The sequence below is a fragment of the Cetorhinus maximus genome, unplaced genomic scaffold (genome assembly GCF_964194155.1).
Source record: "Cetorhinus maximus unplaced genomic scaffold, sCetMax3.hap1.1 HAP1_SCAFFOLD_2688, whole genome shotgun sequence".
In the NCBI taxonomy this organism is placed as follows: domain Eukaryota; kingdom Metazoa; phylum Chordata; class Chondrichthyes; order Lamniformes; family Cetorhinidae; genus Cetorhinus; species Cetorhinus maximus.
This window is the reverse complement of record NW_027598621.1, coordinates 22615-38875: the sequence shown is the minus strand read 5'-3', so window position 1 is coordinate 38875 and position 16261 is coordinate 22615. Positions and strand designations below refer to the sequence as shown.

Genomic DNA, 16261 nt, shown 5'->3' with positions numbered 1-16261 from the left:
ACTCTCTCTCTCCCGTTAACGTACTGCGGAGAGACTGTTAGCTGCTCGGTTTGGCACACCGAGTGAGAGTTAAGAGATTGAGCTGCGAACACCCACACCTCTGGCCACCACGCCGATCCTGGCGGCAGTGCTAAGCGAGGGGGGGTCAGGGGTCGGGACGGCCGCCCGCTCCCATCCGGGCCGAGTGAGCTTGCGCATTACCTTCTTCCTGGGGCCCGCTTCCAGCGGCCCGTCCTTCTCCTTTCTCTTCTTGTGCCCCTCCTCACTCTTCTTGCGGTTGGCAGGGTAGTCGTCTGCCCGCTGGCGCCAGCCGTCCTCCAGCTTCCAGCGCGGCCCCTCCTCCCCATCCGACCGTCGCTTCCCACTCGACTCCATCGGGTCCTTCCCGTCCTTCGAGTCCTGGAGAAGGGGGGAGAACGGGGAAGGAGAGGGGTGGGGGAGGGGGAGGCAGGGAGGGCCGAGAGACAAAGAGACCGAGTGCCGGGTTAGTGGACCTCACAGCCCGTAGGGACTGAGGGGCTGAGGGACTGAGGGCCTCACCCCCCAACTCCCACAACACACACAGTGACTCAATCTAGCCGCACGCCCGAACACCCCTCCACTCGCACAGCAAACACGCCCCTGGATACAGCCTGAGCTGTTCGACACGATGGGACCTCACTTTCCGCTCAGACCCACTGAGGCCTCTCAGGCTGTCAGCTGGGGTGAGGTGAAGACCTGGTCTGATCAGCCCCATGGTGACGGGGGCGGGGCGAGCAACAGGGGGTGGGGGGTGAAACACGGCACTTACCTTCCCAGACTTCCCCTCCAGGTGACACTTGGGACACTCCCAGCAGTTGGGGATCTCATCGTTGATGACACCCTCTGCATCGCACACCTGAAAGAAAGAAAGGCAGTCCCTGAGACGGAGCAGCAAGCGCCAAGCCGAGTCTACGGAGAAAACCGGGGAAACGCGAGCCCCGGGCTGGAGGAGGAGGGGGAAAAAACGCGGGACACGGGGGGGAGAGGAGGAGTAAGTGGGGAAAACGCGGGACACGGGGAGAGAGGAGGAGCGAGTGCGGAAAAACGCGGGACACGGGGCGGAGAGGAAGAGCGAGTGGGGAAAACGCAGGACACGGGGATGAGGAGGAGTAAGTGGGGAAAACGCAGGACACGGGGAAGAGGAGGAGCGAGTGGGAAAAACGCAGGACACGGGGAAGAGGAGGAGCGAGTGGGGAAAAACGCAGGACACAGGGAAGAGGAGGAGCGAGTGGGGAAAACGCGGGACACGGGACGGAGAGGAAGAGCGAGCGGGGAAAACGCGGGACACGGGGCGGAGAGGAAGAGCGAGTGGGGAAAACGCAGGACACGGGGCGGAGAGGAAGAGCGAGTGGGGGAAAACGCAGGACACGGGGCGGAGAGGAAGAGCGAGTGGGGAAAACGCAGGACACGAGGCGGAGAGGGAGAGCAAGTGGGGAAAACGCAGGACACGGAGCGGAGAGGAGGAGCGAGTGGGGAAAACGCAGGACACGGGGCGGAGAGGAAGAGCGAGTGGGGAAAACGTGGGACACGGGGCAGAGAGGAGGGAGCGAGCGGGAAAAACGCAGGACACGGGGCGGAGAGGAAGAGCGAGTGGGGAAAACGCGGGACACGGGGCGGAGAGGAAGAGCAAGTGGGGAAAACGCAGTCCCGGGACAGGTGGAAACGAGCAGGCCTGGGGCAGGCAGGAGCAAGCTGGGAGACCCGGGCTGGTACCTCCCCAGCCCTGGGTATAAAGCAAAGCAGGCCATTCAGCCCCTCGAGCTGGGTCCACCTCCCCTATGCCCAGAGCTACTCCCCATTGCAGGATGCACAAATCCTCCCCCCCAACCCCCTCCCCCCCATTCCTATTCTCCCTCCAGACAACCGCACCACCCCTGGGCTTTTGCCGATCCTGCCCATTCTTCGGACACGCAGTCGATTAACCGGTGACGGCAGAGAGCAGGAAGCAGTGAAGCTCTGCGCATCAGATGGCCGCTGCAGATCGAGTCGCAACACCCACTCAGCCAGCGCGGGCACCCACCCCACGGTCGGGTACTCACCTTCAGGCAGCCCGGGTGGACTATCTCATTGCAAATGGTGCACTCCATCAGCGACAGCTTGAACTTCTCAGCCTCTCCTTCCACAGACTCCTCCTTCCCCGCTTCCCCACACATCAGACAGACGGCCGTGTGAGGTAGCACAGGCTGCAAAGGGAGGGGCAGAGAGAGAGAGAGAGGGAGAGAGAGGAGGGGGCGGGGGAGAGAGAGACACAAGCACAAAGTGAGTTAAGAGTGCCAGGCGAGCGGCAAATGGCAGCAGTGGGAATAGGCACCTTCAGGACCGCAACGCAGTTCAACAGGGTCATCGAGGGAAGTTTGACTGGGTGACTGCGCAAGACCGTAACAAACTGTTCCCGTTACACAGAGGGGGAGCTTTACTCTGTATCTAACCCCGTGCTGTACCTGTCCTGGGAGTGTTTGATGGGGACGGTGTAGAGGGAGCTTTACTCTGTATCTAACCCCGTGCTGTACCTGTCCTGGGAATGTTTGATGAGACGGTGTAGAGGGAGCTTTACTCTGTATCTAACCCCGCGCTGTACCTGTCCTGGGAGTGTTTGATGGAGACAGTGTAGAGGGAGCTTTACTCTGTATCTAACCCCGTGCTGTACCTGTCCTGGGAGTGTTTGATGGGGACAGTGTAGAGGAAGCTTTACTCTGTATCTAACCCCGTGCTGTACCTGTGCTGGGAGTGTTTGATGGGGACAGTGTAGAGGGAGCTTTACTCTGTATCTAACCCCGTGCTGTACCTGTCCTGGGAGTGTTTGATGGGGACGGTGTAGTGGGAGCTTTACTCTGTATCTAACCCCGTGCTGTACCTGTCCTGGGAGTGTTTGATGGGGACAGTGTAGAGGGAGATTTACTCTGTATCTAACCCCATGCTGTACCTGTCCTGGGAGTGTTTGATGGGGACGGTGTAGAGGGAGCTTTACTCTGTATCTAACCCCATCCTGTACCTGTCCTGGGAGTGTTTGATGGGGACAGTGTAGAGGGAGCTTTACTCTGTATCTAACCCCATGCTGTACCTGTCCTGGGAGTGTTTGATGGGGACAGTGTAGAGGGAGATTTACTCTGTATCTAACCCCGTGCTGTACCTGTCCTGGGAGTGTTTGATGGGGACAGTGTAGAGGGAGCTTTACTCTGTATCTAACCCCATGCTGTACCTGTCCTGGGAGTGTTTGATGGGGACAGTGTAGAGGGAGCTTTACTCTGTATCTAACCCCATGCTGTACCTGTCCTGGGAGTGTTTGATGGGGACAGTGTAGAGGGAGCTTTACTTTGTATCTAACCCCGTGCTGTCGCTGGTTGACGAGTGTTTAATGGGGACTCACCGCCGTACACTGCCGGAGGAGGCAGGACTGCTTCATACGCCCGGGCCCTCCGAATTTCTTCATATCCTTGCAGAAGTGGCACTCTCCACACTCGGTCTTCTGGCAGGCATCGCACTTGCGACAGCGTGTCCTGCGCCGCCGCGCCCCACTCGCTGCCTTGCTGGAGGAGAGCTTTGGTCCCGAGGACATTGGTGCTTTAGGTTTTACCTTGGCCTTGGACTGTGGATGGGAAAGAAAGGGTTAGCGGCGGGGCACTGAGGGGGCTGCACAGGCGCGCGTGTGCAAGGGCTCGATGGGCACGTCCTGGCTCCGGTTAAGAAGCTTCAGTCCAGGGAGATAAGCTGCACAATCCGATCTGGCACGTGCGAGGCCGAGGAGGGCAGGAGGAGCTGTCCCCTCAGGGCAACTTTTAAAAACCGAGGCTCCTCTCGCCTCCCTGCAGACTGAAGCGATCCCCGGATTCGGTGGGGGGGTGGAATCTGACATTCCCCACCTCCTCATCCGGGGTGGGCGGGGGGGAGGCACTAATCCCTCAACCCGAAAACCACCCAGATTGCGTTCCAGGCGCCGCTGCTGCTGGTGGGATCTTGCTGTGCCGGCCGACACGAGCCAAGTATATCCTGGGCTGCCTGGCGATTCTGGACACGAGGCCCCCAGCCAGCCGTGAATGGCTTTATCTGGCTGCAAACACACCCGCTCAGGGCTGCCCCCAGAGGCAGCAGTCAGCAACGCAGCTCAGCTCAGCATTTCACCCTGAAGAACCCGGCAGGGGGAAACAGATCGAGGTGGCTATCGATGTGTGTGTGTGTGTGTGTGTTGGGGCGGGGGGTGGGGGGGATCGAGGTGGGTATCGATGTGTGTGTGCGGGGGGGGGGGGTGTGGTTGAGGTGGATATTGATGCATGTGGGGGGTGGGTGGGGATCGGGGTGGATATGGTGCCACACTGCACTGAGGGGTCTCTGGGACTTGCTGGGAGATGCTGAACGCGAGGAAAATCCGCAGCAGTGAACGATGAGCAGAGAGGATCTGTCAACAACAACTTACAGGTGACAGAGCACCGCCAGCGCAATGAAACTTCCCCGCGCTGCTTCACAGGAGAGGCACAAACAGCCGTATAAATACTGTGGTTACAAGAGCAGGTCAGAGGCTGGGAATCCTGCGGAGAGTAACTCACCTCCTGACTCCCCAAAGCCTGTCCACCATCAACAAGACACAAGTCAGGAGTGGGATGGAATACTCCCCACTTGCCTGGATGAGTGCGGCTCCCACAACACTCAAGAAGCTCGACACCATCCAGGAAAAAGCAGTCCCGCTTGATCGGCACCCCATCCACAAACATTCATTCCCTCCACCACCGACGCACAGTGGCAGCAGTGTGTGTACCATCTACAAGATGCACTGCAGCAACTCGCCAAGGCTCCTTCGACAGCGCCGCCCAAACCCACGACCTCTACCATCTAGAAGGACAAAGGCAGCAGACACATGGGAACACCACCACCTGGAAGTTCCCCTCCCAGCCCCTCACCATCCCGACTTGGGAATATATCGGCCGTTCCTTCACTGTCGCTGGGTCCAAATCCTGGAACTCCCTCCCTAACAGCGCCGTGAGTGTACCTACACCACACGGGGACTGCAGCGGCTCAAGAAGGCGGCTCACCCACCACCTTCTCCAGGGGCAATTCGGGATGGGCAATAAACGCTGGGCCCGGCCAGAGACGCCCACATCCCGTGAAACAATAAACGAAATCTGATGCTTCACAGCTGCCATTCACAAGACTGCTTTACAGATTCCACACTTACTTTGTGAATTCAATTCAATTGCAGCTGACGTGTTGAGATTCAAAGTGGACAATACGCTCCACTCGAATTTTGTGCAGATGCCACGAAACGCACTGCCGAGCCCCACCAAGGCTTCACACAAGCAAGTTTTGACCCCGAGCCACACAAGGTGATAATAGGGACAGGAGACCAAAACCTCGGTCAAAGAGGTTGGTTGGAAGGAGTGTCTTAAAGGAGGAGGGGGAGGAATAGTGAGCCAGCCAGCACAGGGGGTCCCCGGGGAGTGTGTCAGTATTTACAGGGGGGTCCCCAGGGAGTGTGTCAGTATTTGTCTGGATGAGTGCAACTCCCACAACACTCAAGAAGCTTGACACCACGCAGGACAAAGCAGTCCCGCTTGATCGGCACCCCATCCACAAACATTCACTCCCTCCACCACCGACGCACAGTAGCAGCAGTGTGTACCATCTACAAGATGCACTGCAGCAACTCACCAAGGCTCCTTCAACAGCGCCGCCCAAGCCCACGACCTCTACCATCTAGAAGGACGAGGGCAGCAGACACCTGGGAACACCACCACAAGGAAGTTCCTCTCCACAAATGTTTTGGATTGGGGGGGAGAGTGGATTTTAGTAAAATAGGGCAGGATCTGGCCAAGGTAGACTGGGAACAGTTACTTGTGGGTCTACAGAGGAACAGTGGGGGGTGTTCAAAAAGGAAATGGGGAGGGTTCAGGCTCAACATGTTCCCTCTAGGGTGATAGGAAGGAGTAACAAGCCCAGAGAACCATGGATGACCAGAGATATTCAGGTTACGATGAGAAGGAAAAGAGAGGCTTTTAGCAGGTACAAGGGAAGCAAATCAGCAGAGGCATTAGCGGAGTACAGAAAGTGCAGGGTGGAGCTTAAGAAAGCAATTAGGAGAGCAAAGAGGGGATATGAGAAAGCTCTGGCTGGTAAAAGTAGGGAAAATCCCAAGATATTCTATAAGTATATCAATGGGAAGAGGATAACCAGGGAAAGAGTAGGGCCCATAAGGGACCAAGGGGGTAATCTATGGGTGGAGCCAGAGGACATCACTAGAGTGTTGAATGAATACTTCACGTCCGTCTTCACCCAAGAGATTGAGGATGAAGGTATGGAACTCGGGGAGAGACTGCGAGGTTCTTAAGCAAATTGATATAGGGAGTGACAAGGTATTGGAGGTGTTGGCAGGCTTAAAAGTGGACAAATCTCTAAGTCCGGATGATTTGTGTCCCAGACTGCTGAGGGAGGCAAGGGAGATCGCAGAGGCTCTGACCCAAATTTTGAATTCCTCTCTGGCCACAGGGGAGGTGCCAGAGGACTGGAGAACAGCGAATGTGGTTCCACTATTTAAGAAGGGTTGTAGAGATAAGCCAGGGAACTACAGGCCGGTGAGTCTCACGTCAGTGGTAAGGAAACTATTGGAGAACATTCTGAAGGAGAGAATCTATCTCCACTTGGAGAGGCATGGTTTTGTCAGAGGGAGGTCATGCCTAACAAATTTGATTGAATTTTTTGAGGAGGTGACCAGGTGTGTAGATGAAGGTGGTGCAGTTGCTGTAGTTTATATGGATTTCAGCAAAGCCTTTGACAAGGTCCCACATGGGAGACTTATAAAGAAGGCAAATGCTCATGGGATATAGGGTAATTCGATAACGTGGATTCCAAATTGGCTTAGTTGTAGGAGGAAGAGGGTGATGACAGAAGGATGCTTTAGTGACTAGAAGCCAGTGTCCAGTGGCGTACCACAGGGATCTGTGCTCGGTCCCCTATTATTTGTCATTTATATAAACGACATAGATGTCTATGCGGGGGGTAGGATTAGTAAATTTGCAGATGACACAAAGATTGGCCGGGTGATTAACAGTGAGGTTGAGTGTCTATGGCTACAGGAAGATATAGGCACGATGGTCAAATGGGCAGATAAGTGGCAGATGGAATTTAACCCTGAAAAGTGTGAGGTGATACACTTTGGAAGGAGTAATTTGACAAGGAAGTATTCAATGAATGGCACGGCACTTGGAAGTTCTGAGGAACAAAGGGACCTTGGTGTGTATGTCCATAGATCTCTGAAGGCGGAGGGGCACGTTAGTGGGCTGGTGAAAAAGGCATACGGGACACTTGCCTTTATCAATCGAGGCATAGATTACAAAAGTAGGGAGGTCATGTTGGAGTTGTATAGAACCTTTGTGAGGCCACAGCTGGAGTACTGTGTGCAGTTCTGGTCATCACATTATAGGAAGGATGTGACTGCACTCGAGGGGGTGCAGAGGAGATTCACCAGAATGTTGCCTGGGATGAATCATTGAAGTTATGAAGAGAGGTTGGATAGACTTGGGCTGTTTTCGCTGGAGCAGAGAAGATTGAGGGGCGACCTGATCGAGGTGTACAAGATTGTGAGGGGCATGGACAGGGTGGATAGGGTGCAGCTGTTCCCCTTAGTTGAAGGGTCGGTCACAAGGGGGCATAAGTTCAATGTAAGGGGCAGGAGGTTTAGGGGGGATGTGAGGAAAAACTTTTTTACCCAGAGGGTGGTGACAGTCTGGAATGCGCTGCCTGGGAGGGTGGTGGAGGCGGGTTGCCTCACATCCTTTAAAAAGTACCTGGATGAGCACTTGGCACGTCATAACATTCAAGGCTATAGGCCAAGTGCTGGTAAATGCAATTAGGTAGGTAGGTCAGGTGTTTCTCACATGTCGGTGCAGACTCGATGGGCCGAAGGGCCTCTTCTGCGCTATGATTCTGTGATTTACAGGGGGGCCCGGGGGGAGTGTCAGTATTTACAGGGGTGTCTCCAGGGAGTGTATCAGTATTTACAGGGGGTCCCCGGGGAGCATGTCAGTGTTTACAGGGGCTGAGGTTACAGAGATAGGGAGGGGTGTAGGGGCTGGAGGAGGTTACAGAGATAGGGAGGGTTGTCAGGGCTGGAGATGGTTACAGAGATAGGGAGGGGTGTAGGGGCTGGAGGAGGTTACAGAGATAGGGAGGGGTGTAGGGGCTGGAGGAGGTTACAGAGATAGGGAGGGGTGTAGGGGCTGGAGGAGGTTACAGAGATAGGGAGGGGTGTCGGGACTGGAGGAGGTTACAGAGATAGGGAGGGTTGTCAGGGCTGGAGATGGTTACAGAGATAGGGAGGGGTGTAGGGGCTGGAGGAGGTTACAGAGATAGGGAGGGGTGTAGGGGCTGGAGGAGGTTACAGAGATAGGGAGGGGTGTAGGGGCTGGAGGAGGTTACAGAGATAGGGAGGGTTGTAGGGGCTGGAGGAGGTTACAGAGATAGGGAGAGGTGTAGGGGCTGGAGGAGATTACAGAGATAGGGAGGGGTGTAGGGGTTGGAGGAGGTTACAGAGATAGGGAGGGTTGTAGGGGCTGGAGGAGGTTACAGAGATAGGGAGGGTTGCAGGGGCTGGAGGAGGTTACAGAGTTAGGGAGGGTTGTCGGGGCTGGAGGTGGTTACAGAGATAGGGAGGGGGGTGAGAGCCAAGGAGGGATTTGAAAACGAGGGTGAGAATGTGAAAATGGAGGTGTTGCCGGACCGGAAGCCGGTGTGGGTCAGCGAGCACAGGGGGTGACGGGTGAACGGGACTCGGTGGGACTTCGGGCACTGGGTGGGGAGCAGAGTTTTGGGACGAGCTGAAGTTTACGGAGGGTCGAACGTGGGAGAGCAGCCGGGAGAGCGTCGGAATAGTGGAGTCCGGAGGGAACGAAGGGGCGGTCGAGGGTTTCAGCAGCCAATGAGCTGAGACGGGGCGGAGTCGGGCGATGTTATGGAGGGGGAAGAAGGCAGTCTGCTGATGGAGAGGGCATGGTGCTGGAACCTCAGCTCTGGATCAAATACGACAGCAAAGCTGCAAACAGCTCACTTCAGATTCAGACGGTGTCCAAGGGAGAGGGACGGGGTGGTGGCAGAATCTGCTCCCACCGCCCTTTCAGGCAGAGCCTTCCAGATCACAACAACTCGCTGGGTCACACAAAACCTTTCCCCATCTCCCCCACCAACTCCGGTTCCTCTCCCAATAACCTCCGATCCGTGTCCCTCTGGTTTCCCCACCCTCCTGCCACTGGAAACAGTTTCCCCCTCGTTCCCTCGATCCCAACACCTTCCCGATTGGGAACGCCTCGATTGAATCTCCCCCCACCTCCCCTTCACCTTGTCCGCTCCGGGGAGCACGATCCCAGCTCCTCCCAGTCTCTCCACGCGAACTGAAGTCCCTTCATCGCTGGGACTGTTGTGACAAACCCATCCTTAACCTCCCCACTGTGAGACAGAGGACCCCTTCTCCAGTCTCTTATTTTACGGTGTCCAGGCGCGTGTTGGCAAACGAGTTAGGCAAGGGACAGTCAGAGAGCAAGTGTCCCGTGTTCTCCCCTCCCCCGCCAAACGCTCGCACCAAACGCAAAAGGTTAAAGTGCCGTGGCTGCTGGAAACCTGAAGCGTAAACGGAAAGTGCTGGAAAGCCTCAGCAGCGACAGTGGAGAGAAAAGCAGAGTTGGCGTTTCAGAGGCGGGTCTGACGAGAAGTCATCGACCCGAAACTGCGTTCCTCTGTCCGCAGACGCTGCCTGGCCTGCTGAGGATGTGAGACGCTTTCTGTTCCTGTTACACCCACATTGCAGCACCAGCAGCCCACCAGGGACCCGGTGAGCAATAGCGGTAGACTCCCCCACCATCCCCCATCCCCGAAAGAGAGCAGAAACAGCTCCTTAAACAGCGGCAGTAATTCCTTGGCAGCAGTAGATCATTCACCAATGCAGCGGCCCTTTAAACATGACAGCAGCTGCAGAAGAACTGCAGCGGCCCTTTAACCGCTGCAGCAACTCCTTACATAGCTGCAGCAAGTCGTTCCACAGACGCAGCAGCCCTTGAACAGCTGCAGTAAATCTCCAATAGCTGCAGCAGCCCCCTTTAACAGCAGCAGCCCTTCAACAGCAGCCCTTTAACAGCAGCAGCAACCCCTTCAAGTGCTGCCATTGAACTTTAACAGCAGCAGCCCCCCACCCTTTAACAGCAGCCGCAAACCCCTTGACCAGCTGTAGCAACCCCTAAAGGGCTGCAGCAGCTTTTTAACAGCAGCAGGTCCTTCAACAGCTAGAGCAAATCCTTAAGCAGCTAGCAGCAACCCCTTCACTAGATGCAGCAGCAAGTCCTTCAATAGATGCTGCCAGCCCTTTAACAGCAGCAGCAAGCTCATTAACCAAACGTGGGAGCCCTTAAAGAGCAGCAGCAGCAGCCCTCGCATGAGCAGCAGCAAACTTTAAACGAGCAGCAGCCCTTACACGAGCAGCAGCAGCCACGTTTAAAAGAGCAGCAACAATCCTTAAAAGAGATTTAACTTCCTTAAAAGAGCAGCAGTAGCCCTTAAAACGAGCAGCAGCAGCCACGTTTAAAAAAGCAGCAGCAGCTCTTGAACCGCAGCAGCACTTTCAAAGCGCAACAGCAGCCCTTTAAAAGAGCAGCAGCAGCCCTTAAACGAGCAGCAGCAACGTTTAAAAGAGCAGCAGCAGCCACGTTTAAAAAAGCAGCAGCAGCCCTTGAACAGTAGCAGCAGCCACATTTAAAATAACAGCAGCCCTTTAAAAGAGCAGCAGCAGCCATGCTTAAAAGAGCAGCAGCAGCCATGTTTAAAAGAGCAGCAGCAGCCCTTTAAGAGAGCAGCAGCAGCCCTTTGAGGGAGCTGTGGCCCTTAAGAAATCAGCAGCCCTTTAAGAGAGCAACAGCCCTTTAAGACGGCAACAACAACCCTTTAACAGAGCAGCAGCAGCCCTTTAAATGAGCAGCGGCCATTTAAGATGGCATCAGCGCATTAAGAGAGCAGCAGCAACCCTTTAAGAGAGCAGCAGCAGTCCTTTAAAAGAGCATCGGCCTTTAAGTGGGCAGCAGCAGCCCTTTAAGAGAGCAGAAGCAGCCCTTTCAGAAAGTAGCAACAGCCCTTTAAAAAGCGGCAGCAGCTCTTTAAGAGAGCAGCAGCAGCCCTTTAAGATGGCAGCAGCGGCCCTTTAAGAGAGCAGCAGGGGCCCTGTAAGAGAGCAGCAGCGGCCCTTTAAGAGAGCAACAGCAACCCTTTAAGAGAGTAGCAGCAGCCCTTTAAGATGGCATCAGCGCATTAAGAGAGCAGCAGCAACCCTTTAAGAGAGCAGCAGCAGTCCTTTAAAAGAGCATCGGCCTTTAAGTGGGCAGCAGCAGCCCTTTAAGAGAGCAGAAGCAGCCCTTTCAGAAAGTAGCAACAGCCCTTTAAAAAGCGGCAGCAGCTCTTTAAGAGAGCAGCAGCAGCCCTTTAAGATGGCAGCAGCGGCCCTTTAAGAGAGCAGCAGGGGCCCTGTAAGAGAGCAGCAGCGGCCCTTTAAGAGAGCAACAGCAACCCTTTAAGAGAGTAGCAGCAGCCCTTTAAGATGGCAGCAGCGCATTAAGAGAGCAGCAGCAACCCTTTAAAAGAGCAGCAGCAATCCTTTAAAAGAGCAGCAGCAGTCCTTTAAGAGAGCAGCAGCGGCCCTTTCAAAAAGCGGCAGCGGCCCTTTAAGAGGGCAGCAGCGGCCCTTTAAGATGGCAGCAGCGGCCCTTTAAGATGGCAGCAGCGCATTAATAGAGCAGCAGCAGCTCATTAAGAGAGCATCAGCAGCTCATTAAGAGAGCAGCAGCAGCTCATTAACAGAGCATCAGCAGCAGCCCATTAACAGAGCATCAGCAGCTCATTAAGAGAGCAGCAGCAGCTCATTAACAGAGCATCAGCAGCAGCCCATTAACAGAGCAGCAGCAGCTCATTAAGAGAGCAGCAGCAGCCCATTAACAGAGCAGCAGCAGCTCATTAAGAGAGCAGCAGCTCATTAACAGAGCATCAGCAGCCCTTTAAGAGAGCAGCAGCAGCAGCTCATTAACAGAGCATCAGCAGCCCATTAACAGAGCAGCAGCAGCTCATTAAGAGAGCAGCAGCAGCCCTTTAAGAGAGCAGCAGCAGCCTTTTAAGAGGGCAGCAGCAGCTCATTAAGAGAGCAGCAGCAGCTCATTAACAGAGCAGCAGCAGCCCTTTAAGAGAGCAGCAGCAGCCCTTTAAGAGAGCAGCAGCAGCTCAAGAGAGCAGCAGCAGCTCATTAAGAGAGCAGCAGCAGCTCATTAACAGAGCATCAGCAGCCCATCAACAGGGCAGCGGCAGCTCATTAAGAGAGCAGCAGCAACCCTTTAAGAGAACAGCAGCAGCTCATTAACAGAGCAGCAGCAGCCCATTAACAGAGCAGCAGCTCATTAAGAGAGCAGCAGCAGCCCTTTAATAGAGCAGCAGCAGCTCATTAACAAAGCAGCAGCAGCTCATTAACAAAGCAGCAGCAGCCCATTAACAGAGCAGCAGCTCATTAAGAGAGCAGCAGCAGCTCATTAAGAAAGAGCAGCAGCTCATTAAGAGAGCAGCAGCAGCCCTTTAAGAGAGCAGCCCTTTAAGAGAGCAGCAGCAGCCCATTAACAGAGCAGCAGCAGCTCATTAAGAGAGCAGCAGCAGCCCATTAAGAGCAGCAGCAGCCCTTTAAGAGAGCAGCAGCCAATTAACAGAGCATCAGCCCTTTAAGAGAGCAGCAGCTGCCCTGTAAGAGAGCAGCAGCCCATTAACAGAGCAGCAGCAGCCCTTTAAGAGAGCATCAGCAACCCTTTAACAGAGCAGCAGCAGCCCTTTAAGAGAGCAGCAGCGGCCCATTAACAGAGCAGCAGCCCTTTAAGATAGCAGCAGCAGCTCATTAACAGAGCATCAGCAGCCCTTTAAGAGAGCAGCAGCAGCCCATTAACAGAGCAGCAGCAGCTCATCAACAGCATCAGCAGCAGCAGCCCATTAACAGAGCATCAGCAGCTCATTAAGAGAGCAGCAGCATCTCATTAACAGAGCAGCAGCAGCCCTTTAAGAGAGCAGCAGCAGCCCTTTAAGAGAGCAGCAGCAGCTCATTAACAGAGCAGCAGCAGCCCTTTAAGAGAGCAGCAGCTCTTTAAGAGAGCAGCAGCAGCTCATTAACAGAGCAGCAGCAGCCCTTTAAGAGAGCAGCAGCTCTTTAAGAGAGCAGCAGCAGCTCATTAAGAGAGCAGCAGCAGCTCATTAAGAGAGCAGCAGCAGCTCATTAAGAGAGCAGCAGCAGCCCTTTAAGAGAGCAGCAGCAGCCCTTTAAGAGAGCAGCAGCAGCCCTTTAAGAGAGCAGCAACAGCTCATTAACAGTGCAGCAGCCCTTTAAGAGAGCAGCAGCCCTTTAAGAGAGCAGCAGCCCTTTGAGAGAGCAGCAGCACATTAACAGAGCAGCAGCCAATTAACAGAGCATCAGCAGCAGCCCTATAAGAGAGCAGCAGCAGCCCTATAAGAGAGCAGCAGCAGCCCTTTAACAGAGCAGCAGCAGCCCTTTAACAGAGCAGCAGCAGCCCTTTGAGAGAGCAGCAGCACATTAACAGAGCAGCAGCCAATTAACAGAGCATCAGCAGCAGCCCTATAAGAGAGCAGCAGCAGCCCTATAAGAGAGCAGCAGCAGCTCTTTGAGAGAGCAGCAGCAGCCCTTTGAGAGAGCAGCAGCAGCCCTTTGAGAGAGCAGCAGCAGCCCTTTGAGAGAGCAGCAGCAGCCCTTTGAGAGAGCAGCAGCACATTAACAGAGCAGCAGCCAATTAACAGAGCATCAGCAGCAGCCCTATAAGAGAGCAGCAGCAGCCCTTTAAGAGAGCAGCAGCAGCCCTTTAAGAGAGCAGCAGCACATTAACAGAGCAGCAGCCCTATAAGAGAGCAGCAGCAGCCCTTTAAGAGAGCAGCAGCCCTTTAAGAGAGCAGCAGCAGCCCTTTGAGAGAGCAGCAGCAGCCCTTTGAGAGAGCAGCAGCAGCCCTTTGAGAGAGCAGCAGCACATTAACAGAGCAGCAGCACATTAACAGAGCATCAGCAGCAGCCCTATAAGAGAGCAGCAGCAGCCCTTTAAGAGAGCAGCAGCCCTTTAAGAGAGCAGCAGCAGCCCTTTGAGAGAGCAGCAGCAGCCCTTTGAGAGAGCAGCAGCAGCCCTTTGAGAGAGCAGCAGCACATTAACAGAGCAGCAGCACATTAACAGAGCATCAGCAGCAGCCCTATAAGAGAGCAGCAGCAGCCCTTTAAGAGCAGCAGTAGCTCATTAACAGAGCAGCAGCAGCCCTTTAAGAGAGCAGCAGCCCTTTAAGAGAGCAGCAGCCCTTTAACAGAGCAGCAGCAGCCCTTTAAGAGAGCAGCAGCAGCCCTTGAACAGCCTCTGGGTGCCCTGCTTCCCTCAATCTTTCGGGGTTGGTGACTCCCCATCTTGAGGAAGTTGAAGGTGCCAAGCCTCCCCCCCACCCCTGCCCCCCCCTACCCCCCTCTCTCCCCCCCACCTGCCCCCCCCTACCCCCCTCTCTCCCCCCCCACCGCCCCTACCCCCCCCCCACCGCCCCTGCCCCCCTACCCCCCTCTCCCCCCCCCCCACCCCCCTCTCCCCTCCCCTCCCCCCCCCCCCCCTCTCCCCTCCCCTCCCCCCCCCCCCTCTCACCTGGGCTCCTCCGCCTCCGCCGCTCTCCTGCTCCTCATCCTCGGGGCTGAGCGCCATGTCAGGGCCGGGCCGCTCGGCTGCTCGCCCTCAGCGGCGGGGGCAGCAGGGGCGGGGGCAGCGGGGGCCGCGGCGCCGCCGCCGCCATCCTTCCTGCTGGCTCTGGCCCCGGGCCCGGGGAGTCGGCGCCACCACCACCTCCACCAACAACAAAATAATGATCAATTCCCCCCACAGGGGGCGGGGGAAAGGGGGATTTTAATCAACTGATTTTGCTCTTTCAATCTCCCTCCTGGGGTTTTATCTTTCTCCTCCTCCTCCTTCACTTCATCCCGGGCTGATATTTTTTTCCTTTCCCTTCTTTTTCTAATCAGTCGCCTCCCCTCGCCCTCGCCTCCATTTTGTCTCCATCATGGCGGCCGGGGCTCCTCCTTCGCAGAGGCGGGGAAGAAGGCCCCACTGCGCAGCCGCCGCCGAGGACCGACGGGAATTGGAGTCCCGCGCCACCCCCACCCCAGCCTAGCCACTAACAGGCGGCCCGCCGGACTACAAGTCCCACAGGGCACCGCGCTCCCGTGGCGCCCGACGGAAGCTGTAGTCCGTTACCCTCTATTACCCAACTGCGCATGCTCGCCAGCCGAGCGGGCACCGCAGCTCCCACCAGCCACTGCGACGCTCCCAACGGGCGGCCGTTGGGAAGTCACTGCGCAGGCGCCGACCACCCTCTCCCTCGCGCACCCCGACGAGACGACTCAGCGGAAGGGGGTGTAGAGCTCACGGCGCAAGCGCCGACGCGATGGCTGACGGGAGTTGGGGTCCAGACTACAACTCCCAGCAAGCAGCACGCCCGAAGTTGGTGGGAATGAGGGGCCACAAATGGATCGCTTATTTCTGAACAGGACGATCTAGGTGAAAACACGACTCGTTTCAAATCGCAAATATTTCTAGAAAATACAAAGCGGGCCCCATTCGGATCATAGGTTGGCGGTTGAGGGCGTCGACCAGCCCAAACGCGCATGCGTTGGCCCTCCATCACCCAGATGGCAGTAGGGCACCAAAAGGGTGGGTGCTATCCGGCAACTCCAGGCCTGCTGACGCATGCGCTTTGCGGTGGATGCATCATGGGAAATGTAGTCTTTAGTCGCATTTCTTACACTGGGCAGGATCAATGAAGGAACTGGATGACTTTGAGGTAGCAGACAGGGTTTATTTAAAAAACGTGCAAATTGCACTCCCTTTCATTTGCAATCCCCCCTTGAAAGATCGTGGCAGTGCGAAATATGCACATAGCTTGGGCAAAGGTTCAGATTTAATTTGATGAGATGTACAAAATCATGAGGGGTCTGGGCAGATAAGGAGGGAGAGGAGCCTGGCAAAGGAGCCTTGGTGGATCATTGCAATGCACCTTACTGATCTTTTCTCTTCTTTCACAGGATGCACGCGGCCCAGCATTTACTGCCCATCTATAATTGCCCCTCGAGAAGGTTGGGGGGGGGGGGCGGGGGCAGTGAGCTGTCATCCTGAACTGCTGCAGTCCCCGTGTGGTGTAGGTACACCCACGGCGCTGTTAGGGAGGGGGT

The 16261-nt window shown here is 55.6% G+C and overlaps 1 protein-coding gene across 1 annotated transcript; it reads right to left on the bottom strand.

Annotated features, from left to right (window-relative positions):
- Positions 1-201: 201 nt before the first annotated feature.
- Positions 202-15090, bottom strand: LOC144677567 (F-box/LRR-repeat protein 19-like; the record flags this gene model as incomplete). The annotated part of the gene is made up of 5 exons (XM_078537623.1): positions 14685-15090; positions 3389-3607; positions 2061-2204; positions 791-877; positions 202-399 (listed from the first exon to the last, which is right to left on the bottom strand). Coding segments are annotated over exons 1-5 (705 nt in total), but the record flags the coding sequence as incomplete, so codon positions are not given.
- Between the last annotated feature and the right edge of the window lie 1171 nt (positions 15091-16261).